General features: G+C 33.9%; 2 protein-coding genes across 2 annotated transcripts in view; one reads left to right on the top strand and one right to left on the bottom strand.

Annotated features, from left to right (window-relative positions):
* Positions 1-330: 330 nt before the first annotated feature.
* The window catches only part of LOC126773821 (protein yellow), a 28,919-nt gene continuing 2,286 nt past the window's right edge, over positions 331-26,963 (bottom strand). Inside the window, exons 2-3 of the mRNA XM_050495019.1 lie at positions 4,447-4,716; positions 331-2,060 (exon numbers count right to left, since the gene is read on the bottom strand). Of these exons, the coding sequence (XP_050350976.1) occupies positions 952-2,060; positions 4,447-4,711 (1,374 nt within the window). The 5' untranslated portion in view covers positions 4,712-4,716 and the 3' untranslated portion in view covers positions 331-951. The remainder of the gene's footprint in view (positions 2,061-4,446; positions 4,717-26,963) is intronic.
* LOC126773847 (UDP-xylose and UDP-N-acetylglucosamine transporter) overlaps positions 23,530-26,963 on the top strand; it is a 276,550-nt gene continuing 273,116 nt past the window's right edge. Inside the window, exon 1 of the mRNA XM_050495061.1 lies at positions 23,530-23,533. The gene's annotated coding sequence lies outside the window, so the exon portion shown is untranslated. The remainder of the gene's footprint in view (positions 23,534-26,963) is intronic.

The raw sequence follows: 26,963 nt of genomic DNA, 5'->3' as shown, positions 1-26,963 counted from the left end.
TACTGAAACATTATGTCATTTTAAGAATCTATTTAAAAAAAGTCCAATAATACCAAAAATTACATTCTAAATGCATTAATTTTTAAGGTTATTATGTACTATTATTATGTATGTACTGTTATTTATTTACTCAAAAATATTTTATATGAGGAAATTTCAGATTAACATGTTTAAATTAACTCTACAAACTATTTATTCTTACTAGAGACATCACAGACAATATTAGAGATCCACAATCGCAAAATCTTAATTATTGTAATATTTTTATTGTCCATCATAAGGAAATGTTTTGGTCTTATCTAACAGTTTCACCCAATAAAACAAATCGGATAAAGCTTAAAGCATTTAATCTATTAACGAAATTATTTACAAAAAAAAAAAAAAATAATGACACTTAATCTAAGTCACTTTGTATCACTTGAAGGTCGCGTCAAGTAAGTACACATTTTTAACTTAATACATAATAATATCTGTACAATCACAATAAATAAACGGTAACGTATTATTATTTTGTACCGTGTACCATAAAGAAAGTGTTTTGTTTTATTTGAAGTTTAAAATGTCAATTATTTATAATTAGCACCTTAAAAAGTTTCAATGTAGAAACATTAATATTTATTACAATATTATATTTATATGATGATTTTTTCTGTAACATATAATGTCAAGTTTTAGCCAAATTAAAGCAAAAAGCAAAGCCGAATGAAATAAGCTTTTGCCTTTTAAGCAAACAAAACTATGTCCAAATATATTTTGGCCTATTTTTATGTTAACATATATTATCACATATTATAAAATTTCACATTATATTTTTACTATTTTATAGTTAAACTCTAATTACATTTTTATTTTTCGATTTATTCTTATATAAGATTAAATATTTTAATCCGTTACTTGCTAAAAATCACTCATAATAATCAAAACACACAAAATGTTTACATTACGTTATAATTATATTAATGAAACAGATAATAATAGAATTGAACTTAGCGAAACAATTAAAGGAAATTGCAGACTGGAAGCACCAGAGTTAGGATTTATTTTGGAAGCTATTTTACTCGTAACATTTTTTAATTTATTCACATACTTCGTCAATATGTCTGACCTCGGTGTGACGTCACACGCAGTATGGCTTATAGCGTTCAGGACAGGTGCTGAGAAAACTCTGAAATTCACTTCGTTCGGGTCCAACTTACTGTACATCCAAATTGGCATTCGATTTGACAGCACCCAAAGATTTTCGTCGTAATCAACTTTAATGTCCGTCGGATAAATCATTTTCTCGTCATCCATATATATCCTTCCCTGATTCTTCATCAAATATTCCTTATTCGTTGTTCTCCAGCATGCTACAGCGTTTAGGTTGACGAGGGAGTAAAATAGGACTCCAGTTTTTGGGTCCACAAAAGATGCGCTTGATTGGGCATTGGGTCCTCTGCTTCCAAGCATTTTGAAGGCGTTGAAATTCGCATCAGCTACAGATTGGTTCCTCAAATATTCAGTTGATACGGCGAATTCGTTGTAACTTGCCATCGGGTGGAAGTACAGAGTACTGAAGTTATCTGCGTTCGGAGCTGATAAGCCTAGACCAAATATAGCGTCAGTCCAACTGAAGTTGTGACCCTTAACACTGAAATCACAGGCCAATGGGTCTGGGTGGAAGTAATGGTGCGTTATTCTCCACGATTCGTTCTTCTCCCATGAGTAAACGACAATTCCTGGTTTTCCTACATCACCAGCGTATGCGTATGTTTTGTCACAGTCCATGTCTTCCACTGCGATATTTGCAAATCCTGAATCTTCTTTCACGTGGTCTTCTGGGAAAACATATTTCCTAAGGAGATTGTCGGTTTTTAAATCATATATGATAAGGGATGGTAGGAACTTCGTTGCGTTGCCTTCGAGGTTACCAATTTTCCCATTATCCAAAACCCAGAGACGGTCACATCGATCAGCTCGAATCCGGAATGGAGATACGATTTCTGGCTTCCCGTCAGATCCTATTGAATGTGCTGCCCAGCTTGGATACGGGATCAGTTTTGGGGATTTCGTTGAATTATCTGTAAAAGCGATAACAAATTTATATTAAAATACATTCGTGTCTTAAGAACCGTGTTGTTCACTACACGAATAAGTAAGTATGTGTTTCAAGAAAATTCAATTTGTTAGATAAATAGTCAAAATTTAAAGTGGGCGAAACTGCGGAGCACAGCTTCTTATATACTAATACTATGCAGTAAAACCTTTTCCGAAACACGCTTCATCTTCTGTAGGGTTATTCTGTAAGAGCAAATTCGAAACTCACAGCAGAAATCAGTCGTGAAAAGTGATATGCGAAATTGACCATAATAATAATAACATCTCAAGAATACACGCATCAAAATAGTATATCACTTATAAGTCGGCTGTCAACATTTCTCGGTAGAGTTCTTACTGAAGAGCATTGCTGTTGTAAGTTTTAAGTATTTTGGTTTAGTTTTGTCATTTAGGCATTACATTAGTATAAATAAATATATATGTTTGTATAATCTAGCCACATTCGAAAGCTGAAGAATTTTAACAATACAAAGACACGAATATTTTCTCCAATTATTGGAGTACATTCCCAATAATGTAAATAATCCTCATACATAATTAACATCATAATATTATTTAAGCTACATATCGTTCGCTTGGTGGTACGACTTTGCTCAAGCCCATCTGGGTAGGAACCGCCTACTCTTGACATATACTACCGCCAGTAACTAGCACACAGACATAATATTTCAATTGTGGTCACACCATCAGGTGGTCCAGGCTGCCTATATGTAAACTAACTTAACCATCAACCTCTTGTACCGACTTGACCATTAAAACATTAACTTATTATATGAGATAGGCATTTGAACAAGTTCATAAGAATGTGTTTTCTTACGACACGAGTGAAATGTTGTCCAAAAACTGACACGTACATGATATTTTCTTAACGAGGTACGTTTAAACAGAACTATAATAATACGGTGTGACGTAAGTTAACAAATAAATTGCCAAATCATATCGAGCTTTGTAGCAAATTATTAAATTTAATTCATATACCAAAAACATCCAAATTATATATATATATGTTTTGTGTTTTTTTTGAAGTGTAACAAAATTAAAAGAAAAGTTGAATAGAAAAGGTTGTATTAAAATATAAATGTACCTAATGGCTTTTATTTGCGACTGCGTTCCCGTCATTATTCCAAGATAAAAGTAGTGTAATAAGTTATAACGACTTTATAAACGATAGCACGCCTTGAATCGATCGCCTCCAGACCATTTAAAGTAATATAATTATAATTATTGCAAAAAAAATTAAATATAATATATATATATATGTATGTAAACACCAGTTGAGTTTTTTTCGCTTGTTCCTTTCAAGTCTAAGGTATTTCTTACCAAATTGGTGGTATTTTGATAAAATCAATAAGTATTATTTCCATTTAAAATAAAGATTTTGAGCATAATACCCGTTTTTTTTATTTTTAAAGTATATATAACTCTCTCGAGCTATCCAAATCGAAAAAAGACAAATCAACAAAACTCATTTCGCATTAATAATATTAGTTTTGTTTTTATTGAGTTAATAGTTACAAAATATTTCACTTGTTTTTGCGAAACATGATATTTTAAAAGAAAAAAGTTAGTAGACCCTTTATTAATGTCTTCGGTTCGTCCATTTTGAACAGTCATTATTAAGGAATCCAGACCGGTTTTTGACTCCGAACAGTTTTGATTCTTTTTTCTTTAGTATCCAAACGGTTATGTAAAAAAATATATATAGTGGCCTGTTCGATGGCACTGGAGTTGTCAGTAACTTTCGTTTACAACATGAAGAAATCATTGTTTGACAAGGGAAATCGTATGTTTGAATAATAGATATGCCATTATGTAATAGAATATGTACAATTTAAGTAGTCGCATTATAAATTTTAAAGGTGATATTATGGGGTAATCGAAAAGAGGTTATAAGCGGAGTGAAGTGGTGTGTTGCGTTAAAGTGAAGAGAGGAGAGGGTTTTGACGGCTGTCAAAATAATCAGCTTGTGAATGTCCCACTGCTGGGGTAAGGCCTCCTCTCCCTTTTTGAGGAGAAGTTTTGGAGCTTATACCACGCTGCTCCAATGCGGGTTGGTGGAATACACATGTGGCAGTATTTCAGTGAAATTAGACACATGCAGGTTTCCTCACGATGTTTTCTTTCACCGTAAAGCACGAGATGAATTATAAACACAGATTTAGCATATGAAAATTCAGTGGTGCTTGCCCGGGTTTGAACCCACGATCATTGGTAAAGATTCACGCGTTCTTACCACTGGGTCAACTGTCTCGCCTTTCAAACAGTATTTACAAAAAATAAATAAATAGCTATTGATATGCATGCTTCGGATTCATTTGTTTTAAATAACATATTCTTTAACAATTTTACCTTTTAAATTGACGTAAGTCAAACTTGCAGGTACACCTTTCCTCCACCTGGGGACCGTGATGAACAGTTTATCACCATAGATTTCTAGACCCATAGGCATGTTATTCTCTGGTATGAAGGTCCCGCTATCGATGGCCTGCTGCCGAGCCTCGGGGGTGAGAAACTCGAAGTCCAACTGCTTCCATTCATAAATGATATCCAATTGTTCCATGCAGGTACTGATGTAGACCAGGTGGAGTAATACGAGGGATTTTATACCCCCCATTTTAACTGTAACAAAATACATTATTCGTTTAATTAATCCGTATATCTTAATAATTATATTAACATTACATATATCATGACTATACAACGTAAGTAAATAAATTAAATCAATTAAAATTTTCAACCAACTACAATAAGAGTATAGAGAAATAAGCAATCCCATCAAAAACATAAATGTGAATTAAGAGCCAAGTTCAATATTATGATATATGCCTTGGTTGTTGACTTCAACGACAGAAGAAGTGAGGTCTAAATGGGTGCCAAGTTCAATGGTCAGTCTTGAAACGTATTTATAACAACGTTTTAAATTTTATAACAACTTAAAATATAATTTCTTCTAATAATTTAGGATAATGCTACCGCGTGTCTAGACTTTGACATTGCATTGGTTGAGTCTTGAATAATCTATGATATTCACTGGATTTCCGAAAAAACTAGCGTTTCGAATGTCGGCGAAGTTGTTATCGGAACTTTGTAAGTACAATTAAAGTGAATAAGTAGTTAATGATAAGTATTATTATTAAATATATATTAATCAATAACTGTTTGTAGCATTATAATAATGTCCTCCAGACCGATATCGGCCACGGCGGCCAATCTCAAGAGAGATCAGCCGGCGCAAGACACATTATAGTGCACAAGTGTGTGCACTTGAAAGAGAACGCTCAGCTTAAGTAAATTATGAGTAGAAATTTGAAATTTTCTTTATAAGTTCTTATATAAAGTACGTGAAGAAAAACACAAAGAAAATATTTTTGAAACACTTTTAAATATGTGGTTAAATAATGAATCAAAGATTATTTAAAAATAATACTATAAATACCGTAATCAGTCTGTACTATCTGTACAAGAGACATAAATATTCTAATGCAGAATTGTTACAAAAGTATCCTTGAGGGTATATTGCTTAATTGCATTTAATTGTTTTCTTTTGTCCATTTTAAGAAACATGCCATGAATTAATTCGAGGTTACATGTTTTGCTTAAATTATTTTAGTCGTTTTATGATTAAAATAAAATATATTATGATAAAAAGTTCAAGAGGTGAGTATGTAGAAAACCTTGCTCAATGGGCGTTACCGATAAATATGCCGCTCGGAGACCTTATCCCCTGTACTCTGGGTTAGCGAAGAAAATTGTCACAGGTCAGTTTAGATTTCATCAATCAATTACGTAAATTCTTAAAAAAACCGAAGGTTCCTTCGGTTTTGGGTTATTCAATATACACAAGCAAACAAAGCAAAGCAAATAATTGAACGAAAAAACAAATCCAAGTTGAGCAACAAACGATGAATAAATGGAATGTCATTATTTGTAAATGCATTGCTAATACTGATTAAGATAATAATATCAACCAAAATAATAATGGTTTATACATTAGTGTAACCTTTTTGTATATTAATATATTGGAACGACGATTCCTTATTTAATTTGGTTATATTCCTAATTTAAATAAACCTATTATTCGACTTTTAGTGTCCGCTTTGCGATTGTCAACAATCATTAGCCAGCAGAATAAAGACGGTTATCGCGACGTTGCCGTATTTCTATTACCATTAGCTTAGAAGTTAAATAAAATGTTATAATCAAAAAGTAATTTACTGTACAACGTCAATATTGTTACTCAGGCAATATTGACTATTCGTTGATGCACTTGTAAACAAATGATAACAATGTTTAAATGTTATATTTACGAAATAATAATTATTAAAAAAAGTATAAAATAATTCGAACGATTTAATATTTATGTGTACTGGAATCGAATGTGCATAATTTTTAATCGACTTATGATCAAACTTAGGATTTTTTATCTGTAAAATAAATGAAAGAGATTTTGGCGGGCTTTTATAAAAAAAAAGTTATGTACATTATGGCGGCATTATAATTAGTTTATCGTTTATTTGTGAGATAGAATATTCTCACAGTAATAACATTGTGTCATATTTTCCAACGTCACTAATATACATAATAATTATATTAAGCACAACGATAAATATTATTCATTATATCATAATTTAGTGTGACTTTTTAATGGATATTAAAATAAATAATTAAAGTGGCTTAGGAGTTTATTATTAGTTGTTTTGCGATAGAATATAGTTGATCGTATTATACCTAACCGGTATAAGCAACTTAGTTGTGTAATGTTATGTTTCTGACGCTTGTTTGTAATGTTACACATCACACGTTGCACATTTATTCGAAATTTAATATTCTCATTATGCCCAAATAAGTTTTTCTTTAAAAAAAGAATCGTTTCTCTTTATTTAGTTGTATTGAGAGAGCATGGCGGGATAATATGGAGACAGCAACCGCAGTTCTATTTTAATAGGCAATGGTAATAGCGGTTTTCATCAAATTAAACTATATATTCACAGACCAAAAAAGATAAAATGATAACGAAGCGGGTACGCAGTGAACAGTTAATACACACTGTATATTTATTAAATCCTTTCCCACGCTCTGCCCGGCTCCCGACTACATCCGCGTTTTGCGGAGAGCGTTGAACGTTCAAACAAACAAATGGCTATTATGTAGAAGAAAATATTATTTCAATCGAAAGTACTAAGTAAATTAAAATCAAAACACAAATATGACAAAAATTTAACCTTACCACACAATACAAGAATATTAAGATAATATAAAACCAGTGTGTGGTATCAACCTAGACGGGCACTATTTTCACCCCTTTTTTTTTCTCGCTGGAAAAACACATTTATGTGTTTCCCCCGCATGAGGTGGGGGGTATGTGGGACTCGCCGGCGCTGAAGGCGCCGGAATACCCACTAAAAAACCAGCGGTACCCACTCCGTCTTGTCGGGGGACGTCACGGGATCGCTTGCGCATACTACCGTGCCGTCCCGACGGTTGGTACTATTTCCACCCCTAAGTAGACAATAAGTATATGCTTAGCATAGTAAATTAATTTTAATTTAAAAGTCGATTGCATTATTTTCATTCTATACAAATCCTTTTAATAAAAGTAAAAGTTGGTATAAATTTCCCAATGCCGAGCACTCTCCTTTTATCCTGTCAAGAAAAGGATAGAAGTAAGGAGAGGAGAAAACATTTAAATTTTGGTGAATAAAAACAATTTATAGACCGAATGGTAATCGCGAAGCGTACTAGATTTTATATTTCGTAGTGTATGATCTTGGCCCTAATGACCTTGATAGCTTCACCGGGCGAGAGGGCGCGTCACAAATACTCAAGTCGGATGTTGCGAGCCCACTTAAATGATCACAATACGCGCGTCTGAGTCTAGTAGAGCTGAATATTATATAAAAATAAATGGATTTTCCATAATCATAAAGATTATAATGTGCTTTAAACGCGACTAAGGCCTTTTACTATCGATAGCAAAAGTCACATGATCAACTCATGTAATTTAATTTATTTTAGTGTAATTACAGGCACAAGGGACATAAAATCTTAGTTCCCAAAGTTGGTGACGCATTGGCTATAAGCGATGGTTGACATTTCTTACAATGCCAATGTCTAAGGGCGTTTGGTGACCGCTTACCATCAGGTGGCCCATATGCTCGTCCACCTTCCTATTCTATAAAAAAAAAAAATTAAGATAAAGGTCACTTCCATTTGCAATATTGCTTATAACCGCTTAGCGTAAGAACGAATTTATTACCCTATGGTTCCCTGTAACTAACACACAATTCGAAGTAATGTAAAAATTTAACAATTGAATATTTGTATCGTTTTAGATCGATTTTTTAAACTTATTCAAAGTATCGTCACGTAGTTAGAAATGTAGTTCTTCTCATCTGATATGTTTATTTCAAAACCGGTGGTAGATTTTTGTCTGATCAGACTGAGAGGTAATAAAATGAAATCAGAATTCTTTATTCAATATAGAAGCATTACATATTGATTGTCAAATTAGAAACCAGAACCGGCGAAAGAAACTCATTGGGTTTTTTTATCATGTCTTATAATTATTTATAAAAAAGAAATAGCCAGGATTGAATTCATATTCATCCATAAACTTACTAATTTCATAACAATTACACGCAAGTGCTCGTTTATATTTTTTTTATTTATCGCTGAGGCTTTTTTACGCCTTCTCGGATCCTGTTGTAAAACATATAAATTGCTCCACAAAATATTTTCTGACTACAGTTGAGTAGCAAGAGTAATTAGCATATTAGATAGCATATAAGCATATGAAGTTAGAAAACTTACTATTTTTTTATAGTTTAGGTAGGCGGACGAGCATATAGGCCACTTGATGGTAAGTGGTCACCAACGTTCATAGACATTGGCATTGCAAGAAATGTTAAACATCGGTTACATCACCAATGCGCCACCGACCTTGGGAAATGATCTGAAAGATGAAATGTCCCTTGTGCCTGTAATTCCACTGGCTCACTCACCCTTCAAACTGGAACACGACAATACCAAGTACTGCTGTTTCGTGGTAAAATATCTAATGAGTGATAACCTACCCAGACGAGCTTGCACAAAGCCCTACCGCCAGCAACTTCTACTAAGATTAATTGCAAGATGATTTGTAGGACAACGCGAAGTGGGTTATACGTCTTATATATAACATAAGACGTTAAAGAGTTAAGTATCTAGTTTTAAATGGAGTAACAAGAGAAAATACACTATATATAACGATATCTTCGTTCAATTAATCCGACTTGTAAAGTGGATGACTGACAGTTACCTTTAAGAGAGTGCTCGTTAAAAGTACAATGTAATTTAAAAAGTTGCTAATTATACAAGTGATAGTTGGATTGTAGGTTTTAAAGAATATTGAACAATACAAAACGTTTTTAACAATTTTTATTCAGTTTGCATTACAAGAATATGAAATTCACGCTCGTCAGTCAGTAGTCCGTTACTGATTTTTTCATTCATTAATTTGCATGAAACTAAGTTTTACAGATGTATGATTTTTTTATAAGTATCTAGTACATTTCGCCCGCGATAGGCACGCAAATATATTTTTAACAAGTAATTAATATAAAAAACAGATCACACCAAAAATATATTCAAATAATTATATTGATATATATTATATGTAATTGACACACACACACACACACACATATATATATATAAGTTCATTTGTAAATGCTTTGTATGTATGTTATAAGTGTGCTTTTAGAAATTAATTAATAAAACCTTCTTCGCATTTTCTGGCTTAAGTTATATGTTTATTGATTTATGTTTTTTTTTCAGTTTGGCATTACAAATTAATCCCTCATTTATAATTATATATAGATATATGTATATAATTATCGAAGTTTAAATATACCCCCGCATTCTTACTTTCCTCCAGCACATTTCTTAATTATAATTTTATTAGTACACAGAATGAACTATATACGCGACCTAACCGTGGAATGGTATATAATATATAAATGTGAACGTATTATGTGTAAAATTATTCATTAAATAAAATTTCAAATAAATTTTATTAAATATATAATGAAGAAAATATATATTAAAAAATATTTAAAATACCAAAGGTACCAAGAGAAATAGGAGAAACTATAAAGGGTCATATCTTTATAGTCTTCTTTGTACAGAAAATAATAGAATCATTTGAAACGTGCCTGGCATTGTAATGTCCTGTCAACCGCGAAGTTATGTTATGAGTTACGACATACATACATACATTTTAAATGCATGCAATGGTTGTCGTTTTACAACTGACTTACATTCATTTTATAATGCTACACTTGCTAGATTAATAATACAACACCTTAGCCTTTACAAATTCTTTGAAGCTTTTAGAGAAATATACAAGTGTTTGATATGTTTTTGATATTGAGCCCGACTTTTGTACTATATTGTGTTATGCAATAAAGCCATTCCCAAATGTGACCAAGCCTGCGCAGGACATAACATAGTGAACAAACAGGTACATAATCACTCTATTACCTCACGTTCATACGATGATGACGGTAGCGATTCGAGTAAACCTCGGTACCCGCCTTTATAAAGCCAGCCACTAAGCTAGGTCGAGTGACCAAGGAAACAGAAAGACGATCACTGATATCTTGGGGTTAGAGCAATCACAATCCAAATTTTGACACCCGAATGTATGATCATCTTAATTGATTTTCTTTCTAAAAAAATTACCTATAGCGAGTAAACAATGCCATTTAACATGGAACTGAGCGTGACAAATAAATAGGCGCTTATTATAATATAATAATGGCTAACCTGTCTGCTTATCACATTAAATTCTTGCAACATCGTATAACTGACTTGTAAAACAATCGTTATTATTACAACGATAGTATACAACAAGTGAGTTGAAATAAAAGCTAATAGTACTGAGAATTGTGGCCCATTGTTTTGGTACCGTCGTCATTTTTATAGCTATTTAATTATAAATGTAATAACCTGTTCATGAATACAATTAAATTATAACAATGCGAAAAGAATCTCATAGGAAAATTTACAACTAATTTACACAGTTTATATACGGACATCCTTTGTTACATCTTCTTTGAAAAATCAGAAAAAACAATGAAATATTATACCTACATATTATGTCTTCCGACCGATTTCGGGTAAGGCGGCAAATCTCAAGAGAGATAACTCACCTACGCAGGACACGTTAGTTCACAAGTGTGTGCGCAAACACCGATCAGTTCCATGTTAAATATCTATTCCCTCACTCTCATGACCGGAAAGAGTGCAGGCGCAGGACAAACGGCTTTACGTGCTTTCCGATGCGCGGAAGTGTACACACTTTCAACTTCCAGACACCCGGCTGCCATTGAGAATCATTGTCCGAAAAACTGCGTCACCAACCTTGGGAACTGAGATGTTATTTCTATCGTGCGTTGCACTGACTTATCCTTCTTTCAAACCGGAACTCAACAATACTAAGTATTGCTGTTGACGGTAGAATATCTCATGAATGAGTGATACCTACCCAGACGAACTTGCACAAAGCTTTACCACCAAGTATTAAAAGTCGTAGCTTACAGATGTAAAAAGATAGCTTAGTGTCATATAAAGTAAGTCAGTAACAGACTCTGAATCTCCCACTGCTAGACTAAGGTCGAGATGGCCCAGTGGTAAGAACGCGTGAATCTTAACCGATGAACGTGGGTTCAAACCCGGGCAAGCACCTCTGAATTTTCATGTGCTTAATTTCTGTTTATAATTCATCTCGTGCTTTTCGGTGAAGGAAAACATCGTGAGGAAACCTGCATGTGTCTAATTTCATCAAAATTCTGCCACATGTGTATTCCACCAACCCGCATTGGAGCAGCGTGGTGGAATAAGCTCCAAACCTTCTCCTCAAATAGGGAGAGGAGGCCTTAGCCCAGCAGTGGGACATTTACAGGCTGTTACTTTGGACTAAGGTCTCCTCTCCTTTTTTGAAGATAAGGTTTGGAGCTAATTCCACTACGCTGCTCCAAAGCGGGTTGGTGGAATACACATGTGGCAGAATTTCAGTTAAATTAGACACATGCAGGTTTCCACGATGTTTTCCTTCACCGTCAAGCACGTGATGAATTATAAACATAAATTAAGCATACGAAAATTCAGTGGTGTTTGCCCGAGTTTGAATCCACGATCATCGGTTAAGATTCACGCATTCTATCCACTTGAACATCTCGGCTATTGTAATATGGCCGTACATTTTACATTTGCTTATATCTTTGACAAAATGTCTTGTAATTAAACCGCAATTATATCAATAAGCAGTCCTGGCGGATAATACAATATAAAAATGTTATGTTATTTTTGGTCAAGGTTAATTGAAATATGACTGCTGTCCCCACGCAAGGTCACGCCTTTCTATCCGTAACTTGTAACTAATTAAAGAACGTAAGTAGTAAGTACCTACATAGATACAATATATAACAAGCGATACATACAATATAATGTACATAAACAAACCTAATAATAATAATAATGTCCTCCAGACCGATTTCGACCACAGCGGCCAATCTCAAGAGAGATTAGTCAACTACGCAGGAGATATTATAGTGCACAAGTGTGTGCGCAAACACAGGTGCACTATTTATTCCTTAACTCTCATAATCCGATGGGACGCAATTCGACACGACCGGAAAGAGTTCAGGCGCAGGACCAACGGCTTTACGTGCTTTCCGAGGCACGGAAGTGTACACACTTTCAACTTCCAGACTCCGGGCTGCTACTGAGAATTTTCTGACAGAAAAACCCAATCACTTTTTATTAGCCCGACCTGGGAATTGAACCCAGGACCGCCGGGTCTGTGGCCTTACATCAAGCCACTAGACCAACGAGGCAGTTAGTTGAACAAACCTACACCATATTCAAATCGAAGAAGGAATAATGATAAACAAACGTTAGATCTATTTACATATTCCATGCGATTTGCTAATAGATCTGCTAACATATGTACGATAAACAGTTAATGATTAATATATCTTTATTTATAATATAACACTGTTCCACAAAGCCATTTACATGTATTTTAATCTTACAACCAAAGTTTCGATGACAATTTCACTGACATTCAGACGCCATTTTCTTGCGAATCAATGATATCGCGTAAATTCAATGTCGAAGTTGTTTATTTGCGCTTAACCCTCTTGAGGTTGAAAAAGCCTTATGTAATTTAATTGGTGCATAGTAACTATGTAGTTTCTTGCCGGTTCTTATTGGTATAATCTACATTGATAGCTTCACATTTAATTTAAATTAACAAAATTTCCAGTAGCAGTCCGGAGTCTGGAAGTTTCCGGTCGTGTCGGATTGCACTCCCATCGGATTATGAGAGTAAGGGAATAGAGAGTGCATTTGTATTTTCGCATCCACTTGTGCACTATAATATGTCTTACGCAGTTGGCTAATCTCTCTTGAGATTGGCCGCCGTGGCCGAAACCGGTCTGGAGGACATTATAATCTTGTAAAATAGCGATTCAAAATTGCTTATAAAATAATTACTAATAAATATAATTTGTAGATATCTTGAGTTATAGGTATTGGAACTGGATGGTATTTAGTGTTCCAGTTTGCGGTGTGAGTAAGCTCATGTAATTACAGGTTATTGCAATTGTGTGGTACATAAGAGTCGTAACAACTTATATCTTATGATTAGCGTCGTATTGACAATTTAAGATATAGTCTGTGGGCGAAAATAGTCGTTAATCATTAAAAATAACTGGATAGATTAGAGATAGATAGCATTTGCCTGTCTTCGCCTTTGCCTATTTGCTGAAAATTTAAAAAAGTGCCGGTAGAGATGTTCTGTATTTAGTATTCGAAATTTGAACGTAAAAATTAAATCGACATAAAATGATAAAAAAATATCCACATTCAAAATTACATCTCACTTATCAACGGAGTCAGATTATCGTCTCCATTTACACGAACTCTTAATTGAAATTAGAATTGAAAAAATTATCTTAAGATTTCCAAATGTCCTATGTAATAATTCCGCCATGTAGAATCAACCTTTGGTTATTCATATTACTATATAAAGTATCATGTCTCACTCGAGAAATATTTAAAATCGACTTTCGGTGATACGCTATTTTGATACGTGTTTCCTTTAAGTGTTATAATTATTATAGCTAATGTTCCTTATCACTTTCCGATATTGCGCGAGTTTCGATTTTAACCTCAAATATTTATTACAGAAAATATAAATCCTACACTTGAACTGTTTGCCTGCAAAAACTTAAATCTTTAAATATATTTAATACGATTAAACGAAAAATAATAATAGCATTCTTGCAGTTGTATTTTATTTGTAATTTTTGAATATTGAAAGAAATAATATTCAAAGATATAACCATTATATAACTGAGAGTAACTTAAAATTCAAGTGCATTTAAGTAATAGAGTATCTATTTAAATTATCCTCGAAATAATTACATTTATCGTTCAATTAACAGCAGACTGATGACATAATACGTTATAACGTTCTTAAAACATTACGATTCAACACGGATGCCTGATCCATTATATTTTATAGCCATTGTTATTATTCACACTTGAAAATTAACTTTAACGTAACACAATAAGAATTGTTTTCATATGCAAATCAACAATTCGTCTCATTTGTAAGTCGCCGACATGGTAATGAAATTCATTTAAAAATACGAAATATAAGATTGAGATTCAAATCATTCTATTTTTAAATTTAATTCTATTAAATATATAACGTCTCGTTCACAACACAATGTTACAACTTAGTACCAATAATCCTTATTAATATTATAATTGCGAAAGTGAGTTTTTTTTTGTTTGTTCCGCTTTTACGTCTTAACTAAACTGGTCATCATTAAAATTTACATACACGGAAATAGTACATGACAACTCTCCTCCCCCCCCCCTCCCCTCACACGCGCCCGAAACCACGGGCGGAAACTAGTAGATAATAAAATAATAAAAGTAATTACTTTACTTCGTATAGTGAAAGCAAAATCATTCCTATAACTATCTAAAGTCCGTTCACTATGTTAAAAAAAAAACATTTGATTTATTGTTGTGTTCTGTTCGCAGGATGGGTGAGCCAGTGTAATATTTTAGTTCCCAAGGTTAGTGGCACTTTGGCCATGAACGGAATGATTAATCTTTCTTACATAGCAAATGTCTGTGGGCGGTGATGACCACTTAACATCAGGTGGCCCATTGGCCAGTCCGCCTACCTTTAACCAACACTTTAACCAACCTTGGACCCAACACGCCGGCAAAGCTCAAGATTATAGAAGTAGCTATAAGGGCGGATACCCTAATTTCAAATGGAGAACATTTTTATTTCGTTATAAATATATGTGGTATCATAAAAGATTATCGACATCAGTTTGAAGGAAGATGATCTCATCTAACCGCCCAATTATGTACCAAAAGCAGCTCTTCTGTAATCCCCGAATCATGGGTCTTAATTGAAACAATAAGTGGTATTAGGCCACCTGATAGTAAGTAGTCACTGTTGTCTGTCTGTCTGAGATTAAGGGTTTCATTTATACTGACTCACTCACCCTTCAAATTGGAACACAAAGATACTAAGCATTGCTGTTAGATGGTCGAATATCTGATGAAAAATCTGCCACTATAAATATACATATATAAACCATTAATATAATTGTCTGTGTCATGTGTTTTAAGCCGTTCAAGTAGCGTTGTGTCACAACGCTTTTATCGCAACAAGGAAATACTTGAGTATATTTCTATTTTATTTTCTAGAATAACATTTTTATTACAACGTAGCGTACGCAGTTAATTACACTTTCCCGGCGTTTAACTATCAAAACGGAAAACAATAACTGCTGGCCGTTTATTTATGACTCTAAGCGGTTATCAAGTTATGAAATGACGAACTTAAAGTAACCTAAATCTTTCCAAGCGTACAGACAAATTTTGACGACTATTTAAAAATGAAATGTGTATTCTTTTTTTTAAATAACTGTTTTTTTCGAAATGCAGTAAAAAATATTTGACAGAATGTGAGGATTATAGTACCCAATGGATTTCACGTTCATTTTAACCGTTTGATTCAAGAACTTTATTTGGCGATAAGGCTTTGTAAGAAGTAACATTAACATAGACAGCAAACTATAAACAAAATATTTTTTATTCAAATATACCTTTACAAGTAGTTATGTATCGTCAAGCGCTATCACCTATCATATAAGCTTATACGCATACTCTTGGCGGTAACTAATGTTTGTGTCTGTAATACCAGCTACATATTATCTAAAAGTTATGTTATTGGTGAACTATGTCATACAATAAAAATGCCAGGGATGACAAGTTATACAGAATCACAAGTTTAAAGACTTACTATACGGTTATGCAGATGGCCCACCCGATGGTAAGTGGTAACCAATGCCCATAGATATTGGAATTGTAAGAAATTTTTACCATCGCTTACATCGCCAATGCGCCACCAACCTTGGGAAATAAGATTTTATGTCCCTTGTGCCTGTAATTATACTGGCACACTCACCCTTCAAATCGGAACACAACGATACCTAGTACTGCTGTTTTGCGATGGAATATCTGATCAGTGGGTGGTACCTACCCAGACAAGCTTGCAGAAAGCCCTAATACCAGTAGAATATATTTTAAAATCAAATATATATATAATCAACCCGGTAAACGTTATCCGGCTTACATGTCTTAACGGTATATAGGATAGTCTAAAAACCATGAAAAACTGTATGCATTCATAAATTTTCGTGGTGGTCGCTGTCGTTATCTATTAAACTCAAGCAGTTATTACATGTTACAGGTAAGTCGACGGGGAAAAGGTCCATCTAATGAGTAATGGTAAGCACAGTCCATAGACATTGACGATGAAATGAAATATTAACCATTTCTTACATCGCCAATGCGCCACCAACCGTGGGAACTCAGTCCCACGCTATATCCTGTAGTTACACTGGCTGATTAACACTTCAAACTTGAACGCAAAAATACTAATTCTTAGCGGTATGTGAGAGAATGGTACCTACCCAGACGGGCTTGTACAAAAAGCTAGTAAAAGATATACCAATAACCGTGTATGAGATTGTGTTTGCAGCCCTACGCTGAGGTCGCGTCAGTGCAACAGTTACTATGTCGACCTACTTCATATGTCCTTACACAGTGTACAAAACAAATGAATCTGTTACATTGAAATAAAATTACTTCGACACAAGTCAACACAAACCAATTGATAGAATGTTAATTGAAGGTTACGAGATTAAAACCGTGTACACGTTATTTATGACAAATATTTCGTTATTTATAATCAAAGTAGGCCCTTACAAGTACGTTTAATTTGTATTTTTTACAAAATTATATTAAATGTAAAGCTACCACTGATTCGGAATATAAATTCCATCGAGAACCGGCAAGCGACTCACGATCAGTCACTTTTGTCCAGCAATTAAATAGCCCAGTGTATTAATAAATAACTCATATAAGAAAAGGAAAAACATTCATGTTTTAACAAAGTTAGTCACATGAATTAAAAATAGACAAATCCCCGACTTCAAAAATTCTCCAAGAATTTTTAATACTTAAAGGAATAGGATATTAAAGAAATCAGACCAGTATAAGTTATCCACGCTTATTTCAACAACTAGAAAAGAGCTAAGAACAATCAACCAATACACTATTCAAATAAAGAATATTAAATCAAAATCGGTTCACCGTCAGGAGTTATGACGCCACAGACAGACACACATATACACATATTGAACATATAACATCTTTTTTGCATCAGATCATAATAAAAGGCGCTATTTCAATCCAATGCATCTAAATATATAATCTCTTTATATTGGATATCTTCAAAGTTTTGTTTCCACTCATAACACGAACTAATTTTGAGAAGCATATAGAAACTTTTTTATGTACATATTTACATTTGTATCAATGTCATAAACCCACGTTATAGATACACATTTTTGAATAATTTATTTACAAATATCAGGCATATTGAGCAGTCGGCTAAAAACGGTTGGATTAACTCATGTTAAACAATTGATTGATATAACGCGGCCTACATTCTCTGCATAATCTTGAGTAAGATTTTATTTCTCTACTTGACCCACTAATGTGCGATAACTATATCTAACGTTAATAATTATAATATTTAAAGCCTGGATACATGTAAAGTGGGCTTTTTTGAGTTTTTTTATGTTATAGGTAGGCGCACGGACCAATGGGCTACCTGAGGTTAAGTGGTCACCACCGCTCATAGACATTGGCGATGCAAGAAATTTTAACCATTACTTACATCGCTAACGCGCCACCAACCTTGGGCAAGAAGATGTTATGTTCCTTGTGCCCGTAGGTACACTTACTCACTCATCACTCAAACCGGAACGCAACAAAACTAAGTATTGCTGTTTAGCGGGGTTGCATTAAAACCTTTTTTCTCGGTAATTGGTATCGAAGACTTTTAAAAAATATAACCTAAGCCCTCTTGTGATTGACTGCCGTGGCCGAAATCGGTCCAGAGGACAACATAGCATTTATAATATAATTATTTATACACACGCATAAACACAGGTACATTTTTCGAGTAACGTATGAGTAACCGGGATGTACTTTTTACTCTGACCTTAACTTTATCGCTACAATATTTCTTACGGTTTTCCTTGATGTTACAAAGAGGAAACATGTTTCCCTTGAATTCCCGGAAACGAAGGAGTTAAAAAACACGATATCATTTTGATTGTAGACGATAAACTTGTAAGGATAAACGTCTCGCCAAAGATGGAGTAAGAGATGGTCCAAAGTACCTTCATCGAACGATCAAGGTTGAAACCATGACCATCGAGTTTTTATTTTATTTTAAATAAATACGTGATTTGGAAAATGGGTCACTTGATAGTATGTGGTCAGCACCGGACAAAGACACTGGCACTGTCAGAAATACTAACAATTCCCTAAATTGTGAACTAAGATGTTATGCCTCTCGTTCCTGTAGTTACACTGGCTCACTCACACTTCTAACCGAAACATATCAATACTAACGACAAGTATTAATTAGTTATTCGACATATCGACGTGTGCTGTTTGGCACAAGTGATGAGTGGGTGGTACCTCTCAGCCGGACTATACATAAATCATTAAATTACCAACAAGTAAAGTTTTATATAATAAATCACGTGTTTCACTTTATAGGAAAACACGTAATGAAAAGTAATATTTTACAGAGATCGTGTGTCTCGTTTTATCATTCTGTACGTCACGGATCAAAGCGGAAATCATGTGATGGATATTAATGGAACCTGACACAGTAATAGCTTAAGCTTTGTAGCCTATTGCAATCATAGGTTGACTTAGAACAAATAAACACCTGACATTGAATTCTCTTGACATTATATGATGTCAGTATCAAATATTCTCAGATACTATTGAATAAAGATTCTACCGAGAACAACCGACAAGAATCTTAGTAGTCACTCTTCCCACCAATTTACATAGGTACGCTAATTATATGAATTGAATTATATTTATTATTTGACATGTATGAGTATCGACTAATACTAACTACACGCTCTTTTTGAGCGACTTTAAAAAGGAGGTTGTCATCTGAGTTTTATATTTGTTACCTCAGAACTCCGACATTTGAATATACATAATATATAAACGTATTGGATAGATAAACTAATCAAGAACCGGTGTGCTATTTTATAAGAACTCACTTCATTACTCACCCATGAAATGTTGACAACCGACATGGTGATAGTGTTTTGATGCGTGTATTCTTGAAATGTCATAATTATTATGGTCCATGTCGACTATCACTTTCTGACATTACACTACCGATTTCTGCGGTGAGTTTCGGGGTTACTCATACAGAATATACTACTGTTTACAGTGCATAATTTAGCAGAGCTATCGCAGGGAATATGTAGATGTACAATTTGTTTTACTGGTGGTAGGGCTTTGTGCAAGCTCGTCTGGGTAGGTACCAACCACTCATCAGATATTCTACCGCAAAACAGCAGTACTTGATATTGTTGTGTTCCGGTTTGAAGGGTAATTACAAGCACAGGGGACATAAAATCTTAGTTCCCAAGATTGGTGGCGCATTGGCTATGTAAGCGATGGTTGACATTTCTGGTTGGTATTGTAATACCAATGTCTAAGGGCGTTGGTGACCACTTAACATCAGGTGGCCCATTTGCTCGTCCACCTTCCAGTTCTATAAAAAAAAATTTACTCCTTCTTCGATTGTAATAGACATAACATTTTGGATGGACTGTATAAAGACGACATGTGCATAGAGTAGCTGAAGATACGACTAAAGATACGTGTGATTGAGATTTATGAAAGAGACAAACCTACTGCGACTATAAAGTAATGGGATAAGTCTTAAGAGCAAGCAAGATAAAGAAATGGAATGCTATTATAACAGTCTGAGCTCCTACTAAAAAGCAAAGGCATTTGAGGTGTGAAGGTTTTGCGCTTATTACACGAAGTTAATTCAATGCGGGTTGGTTACTCGTATGGCAGTTTTTCTTCTGGCACATTCAGGTTTCCTCACCTGCTATGCAAGTACCTTCTCGGCCGAGCGCAAGATGAATTTTTACACCAATAATGCAATATTCATGTGCTTAAATATATATACTTTGTGGCGTTTTCCGGGTTTGACCTTCGGTTAAGATTCACATGTTCTAACCACTACCACTACTACTGGGAGATCACTTTACTATCCAAGGATGTATGATTGTGAGCCTTAGAAAGAAAAACGTAACTAATATTTAAAAAAAATGTATATTACGGCTATTATGAAGGTTTTCGAACTTTTTTATGACCATTGGAAATATAGATTATATAAATATTTGAATTATGTAGTTATGTAAATAGCGGGAGGTGAACTGCTGAAAACTGGTATAACCTCCATCGTGTTGGAGGTCACATTGCGATGATATAAAAACAGAATTTTTCGGCTTGACAGACAAATGCTGTTTAGAGCGTGATTAGTTAAACTGTGCTATGTCTTTTTTTCCAATGTCAAATTGCTAATCACAGAAAGAGAGGAAACAATTTTAAATCCGCTAGACGTATTTATACAATTATTAATGATTGGAAAAGTCAAATAAAGCACTAGTTAAGCATCCTTTCATAGCAAGTTATAAATATTATATTTAGAGTATAAGATAAAAAAAAAACATTGTTAACGTAATATACGTTTAAAAATACCAGTAAAGTAAAAAATAAGTATTGAGTAATAAGAAGAACGTACTTTTCAAAACAAAAAACTTTACGCATTGACATTTCCTTAACTTTCCTCATGATATAACACAACCTTTTGACAATAATTTGTATTTAATTGACGTGTAATAATTGTAATTTGTCATGCAACTGAAATGTATTCCATAATAGTCTTTATACTTAAGACGATAATTGTTATATCTCTGTGTATATAATCTTAGTTTATTTACTACGAGGGCGCGGCTGTGAGACTGATTCAAGAGTGCCCTGACCTACAAAGCTGTACTCTCACTTACAACTAGAGGTCGATACCTTTATTAATAAGGAACTATACGACTTAGTTTGTGGTTATATATTGTGATAAACTCCAAACATATTTCTCAATGGGAGATGACGCCCTTGTAACTTGGCACATGAGACATAAACTTAAGTCATAACCAAATAAAAAAGTATTCAGATTTTAAATTATCAAGACGTTGGCTCGCAATACGAAATTTAAATGGGTAAAAAATTAAAATATGATTTTTTTATGTACTTGACTACTGTTTCTTTATTTATTTTTCATTTTGCATAAATGCTTTAGTGTATATGTACCACAAGTAGTTAGTGGTATCGAACTATTGAATCCTTGTTTAAAACAAAATGTGGCCGACACGTGACATTCTCAGTTTTTAGGAGATACAATTTCCAGTCATGGAGAATAAAAATATACATTAACAGTAACCTGTGGGCCTGTGAATGTTCCAATGCTGGGTTAAGGCCTCCTCTCCCTTTTTGAGGAGAAGGTTTGGAGCTTATTCCATCACGCTGCTCAATGCGGGTTGGTGGAATACACATGTGACTTAATTTCAATGAAATTAGACACACGCAGTTTCCTCACGATGTTTTCCTTAACCGTCAAGGACGAGATGAATTATAATCACAAATTGAGCACATGAAAATTCAGTGGTGCTTGCCCGGGTTTGAACCCACGATCATCGGTTAAGGTTCACGAGTTCTAACCATTAGGCCATCTCGGCTTTTTAGATTTTGCCTAGTATATCAAATTATTTACTTTCCGTTTATGTACTTCAATTGAAATAGCTGTTTTTATTCCTTAATTAAAAATAATTGCAAATGCATTGCAATGACTAATTGCGTTATTAAATTTCCCAATATTAAAACGAACTGATTTTCGACTCTATATTCATAGCAATAGAGTCTTATTTTGTATTTTAATAATACGCAACATTGTTCACGTTATATTTCCAAAATATAATGTTTACAATGACGAATTACAATACAATAAAAATAATGGCGGCCGTGTGAAGGGCAGCTTATGTCATATTATTTTATGAAATAAAATTTTCATGTTACCTATTATAAACGATATTATATAACACTTTCGCCCGCTTTTTATGTTGAAGAGGGGTAGATGACAGGTATACAAAAGTAGCCCATGTCCTTCCTTGGGGTTCAAGCTTGCATCATACTAAGCATCAAAATCGGCCCAGTGTTTTAACGGTTAAAGCGTAACGGACCAACAGACAAACTTTCGCATTCATAACGCTTAAGCGCCATTAGAATTTGTTTTCAAATATAATATATACGTGAAAAAAGCACCAATCAAAATTTAAAAATTTTCACTTACAAAACATAATAAGAATAATTCGTATAAAATCATTCAAAAGTTAATAAATCCGAAATCTAAATACGTAAAACTTGATTAGCGACCTCCTTTACAAAATAGCAAATTCTAAATTCAAGTTTACTTAGAATTATAATTACACAACACGTGTAACATGTTTATTAATTATGTAATTACACTTGACAGCCCTGATTGCATCATAGCAGATGCTTCGTTAATAGATAGATAACCTTTATTAATTCAAGTGCTTGATAATTGTTATTTAAACTCATTATCCGATTTCAATAGGTAAGAGTCGAAATACCACAAGCGAAACAAAACCGCTTTTTTATTATTTATTTAGATATTGGCCTAGTGGCTTGATGTAAGGCCGTAGACCCGGAGGTCCTGGGTTGAATTCCACGGTCAGGCCAATTAAAAGTTATTGGGTTTTTCTGACAGAAAATTCTGAATAGCATGCAGGAGTCTAGAAGTTGGAAGTGTATACACTCCCGTGCTTCGGAAAGCACGTAAAGCCGTTGGTCCTGCTCCTGAACTCTTTCCGATCGTGTCGAATTGCCATCCCATCAGGTTATGAGAGTTAGGGAGTAGAGAGTACATCTGTGTTTGCGCACACACTTGTTCACTATAATATCTCCTGCGCAGTTGGCTAATCTCTCTTGAGATTGGCAGCCGTGGCCGAAATCGGTCTTAAGGACATTATATTATTATTATTATTATTATTTAAATGTTGGCACAACTTGGGAATAAAATCGCTTCTAGAGTTTAGAACGCCCTAACTAATATTATAAATGGGAAAGTGATTTTGTTTAGCTGCTTTCATAGGTATAGAAAACGTTATAAAAATAACGTTGTTACACATTATCATGAGTAAAAAAGGACACACTATGCCAATACAATCAACCGTTTCGTTTTGCCGGTTCTTCTTCAGAGGTGTTTCTTAACCCGTGGTGAATTTCGCTAAGGATTGATTGCTAAAAAACCCTGTCTCTTGTGTGAGTGTATCGCTTTTACGTTAAATAATTTGATTGTAATGTTAAGTGAATATTTATATTTTGATTTACGAAGCCTGTTTGTCACTATAATCCGTGTAAATACAAAAGCCGCTCATCAAACTCGCTTCCCATAGCCTTAGAAGTTACAGACTTTTACAGGTTAGCCTTTCAGACGACTTTGCTCCAGCATGGGCTCGCTTCCCACAGCGAGTTGGTGTGAGCGCGTCGCAGCCCATGGAAGCAGAGGTCGTGTGATGTTAGCATTACCATCTGGTATGAGTGCGGTCAAGCGTAAAACTATTGTTTTTGAAATTGGTGTGATAGCATACTATTAATTATGTTTCTATGTTTACTTCGGTTATTTTTTTTTTTTAAACTAACACGTAGTAAAAAAAACAGAAGTAAACAAAGTAAAAAGAGGTAATGAATTGATAATGCTTTTCAATGCCAATGAAATTCTCCATTTAAATATATTAAGGAAAAAGATAACCACTATAATGTCCATCTGTGAAAAACTTTACATTTCATTTGATTTATTCTTCTTATTCAAATACATATATCACTGCAACTAGGATGTTTCTATCAAAATTATAAGAGTATAAGTCGGTTTATAATCACCACTCAATACACCGTCAGTGTGCCGTCTTCGATGAGAAACTAAGGTGTTATATCCCTTTTAACACAAATTACACTGGCTTGTTCACCCTTCAAACAAAAACGCAGAATACAGAGTATTTAACACATTCTACCACATTCAAATATGTGTGTGTAAGTGTGTGTGTGTTGCGTGTGCGTTTGTATAATATGTTATTTACCACTATACGGCACCTTATAGTTATAGTGTTAAATGGTACACATTTACAGTGTACAACCTTGCAACCCGCTTGGTGTGGCTTACCTCTAAACTACTCGATATTTTATTGTAATAGAAGGTAAGGCCTTCGTTCAGCAATGATACATTTAATTTTTTAAATTAAGAAACCAAAACTAACGGTCGCTATTTTGTAATTGTGTTTTCGGCGCGAAACATTTTTCTTAATTTAAACGTATTTATGTATATTTATTTATGGTTTTTTTTTTCTTCATTGGCTGACACTGATCAAGTCGATTGGATTGATATAAGCTTGACAACATTCTTTAAATAATAATAAGATCTCCTCTATATTAAGAAACAAAAATCTTCAAATTTCTAGTCCTTTTGTATCATCCAATATTAATATTTTAAAATCTTTAAACACGTTACTTTTGTATTAGTTTTCGTTGTTAATTTTAATTGTTTAGTGATAAGTTGATCGTGTTAATGTTTCAATAAATACACAACTATAATATACGATATGTTCCCGTTTCTATTCCGATCCAACGAAGTTAGTAGAATAGGAAAACGGGTAAACTGCAACGATAACGTTACGATTCGATTGCGATAGTGACAATTTAATAGAATGGACATCCAGGAAATAGCTTTTATGCTATAAATAAGTATTTGTTAATAAAAAAATTCAAATTATATTGTAAATATCAACACTATATTCTTGTTGTACAAATTAATCTTACTTTATGATCGTGAGCGGATGATCAGTGTCATTTATTTGTTTACATATTTTATAAAATATTTCTCACTAACATGCGAAACAAACATTGATAGAATTTTAAAAACAAACACGTCGATCCATTTAAACTAGACATAATATTCAAAATCGGTCTTTTAAAACTTCGAGCGAACTGAAGTTATGTGATCAGTGAGAATATCACAAAAGTGAAGCATTTGCTCTGCTTTAAAGATATTACGTAATATGTTATTCATATATAATATATGTAACATATTTTATGAAATCTTAATAAGGAATTCATTATACGTAATATTACTAGCTTAATAAAATTGATTTCTTGTCGATGCCATGAATTTAACTACAAGTACGCGAAATGAAAGATTTCTTCAAAGTAATTTAATATATATATATATATATATATATATTATATATTTCCGGGAGGGCAAATGACTCTACTCCACCTAAAGGTAAGTGGTAGGAGAGTCCAAACTCCAAATTGTCCATCGCCAACTCCTGACAATTTCGATAGTGGCGTCGGTGTGAAAACTATTTATATGTATATCTGCTCGCTTTTTTCCATCACTAGTTTAATGGACCCGAATGGGACTTACGGGTGAGTAGTACTTAGTGTTACACTACCAACTTTCTAGCTCTAGGATTCGAGTTCTTGAGTAGAGATTGAGGAAGATCAAAAGGATTGTATCGCCCCCTAAGAAATCCTTAAGATGGTGGCTAGACCAGACCAGAAACAAAACGCGGATATTTGGAACTTGAACGCACCTTAAAAATGAAATCTTTAGTAACTCGGAAAAGACTAAGGAACAAAGAGTTGTTGGACTACATTGGCAGCAAATGTGCTCTTCTTTAACCCCTTGCAAGGAGGTATTCAAATATTCATATAGAATAACTTATATTTATTAAAATAAGCGTTGCAGTTGGAATCCTTGTTACTATTGAATATCTTGTAAACGACTGCCTCGTTGGTCTAGTGGCTGACATGCTTACATGTCTGGAAGAAGAAATAAAATGTTTGTATAACCACCTGTTCAAATCCTGGGTCGGCCAATAAAATGTTATTTTATGAGAGTTAGGGAATAGAGAGTGCGCCTGCGTTTGCTTACACACTTGTACACTATCACATGTCCTGCGCTGTTGCCTAATCTCCCTTGAGATTGGCCGCCGTGGCCGAAATCGGTCTGGAGGGCTATATCTTGTAATTAAACGTAGCGTACTGAGCATGTGCCACTTGTAAGTAGTCCCAAAAACATTATTGAAAACAGCCTATTGTCTAGTGAGTAGGTCAGATCAAAATATTTTTAAACTCCTTATCATATCATGTTTAAGCGGAGATAAATCATCTCCGCTTAAACATGACAACAGACCATAAAACGCTTTTATAAAAATATTGCTTAGTTTAATTAAACATTTTATTTCTTA

Source organism: Nymphalis io, chromosome 15, assembly GCF_905147045.1.
Source record: "Nymphalis io chromosome 15, ilAglIoxx1.1, whole genome shotgun sequence".
NCBI lineage: Eukaryota > Metazoa > Arthropoda > Insecta > Lepidoptera > Nymphalidae > Nymphalis > Nymphalis io.
This window is presented reverse-complemented; position numbering and strand designations above follow the sequence as displayed.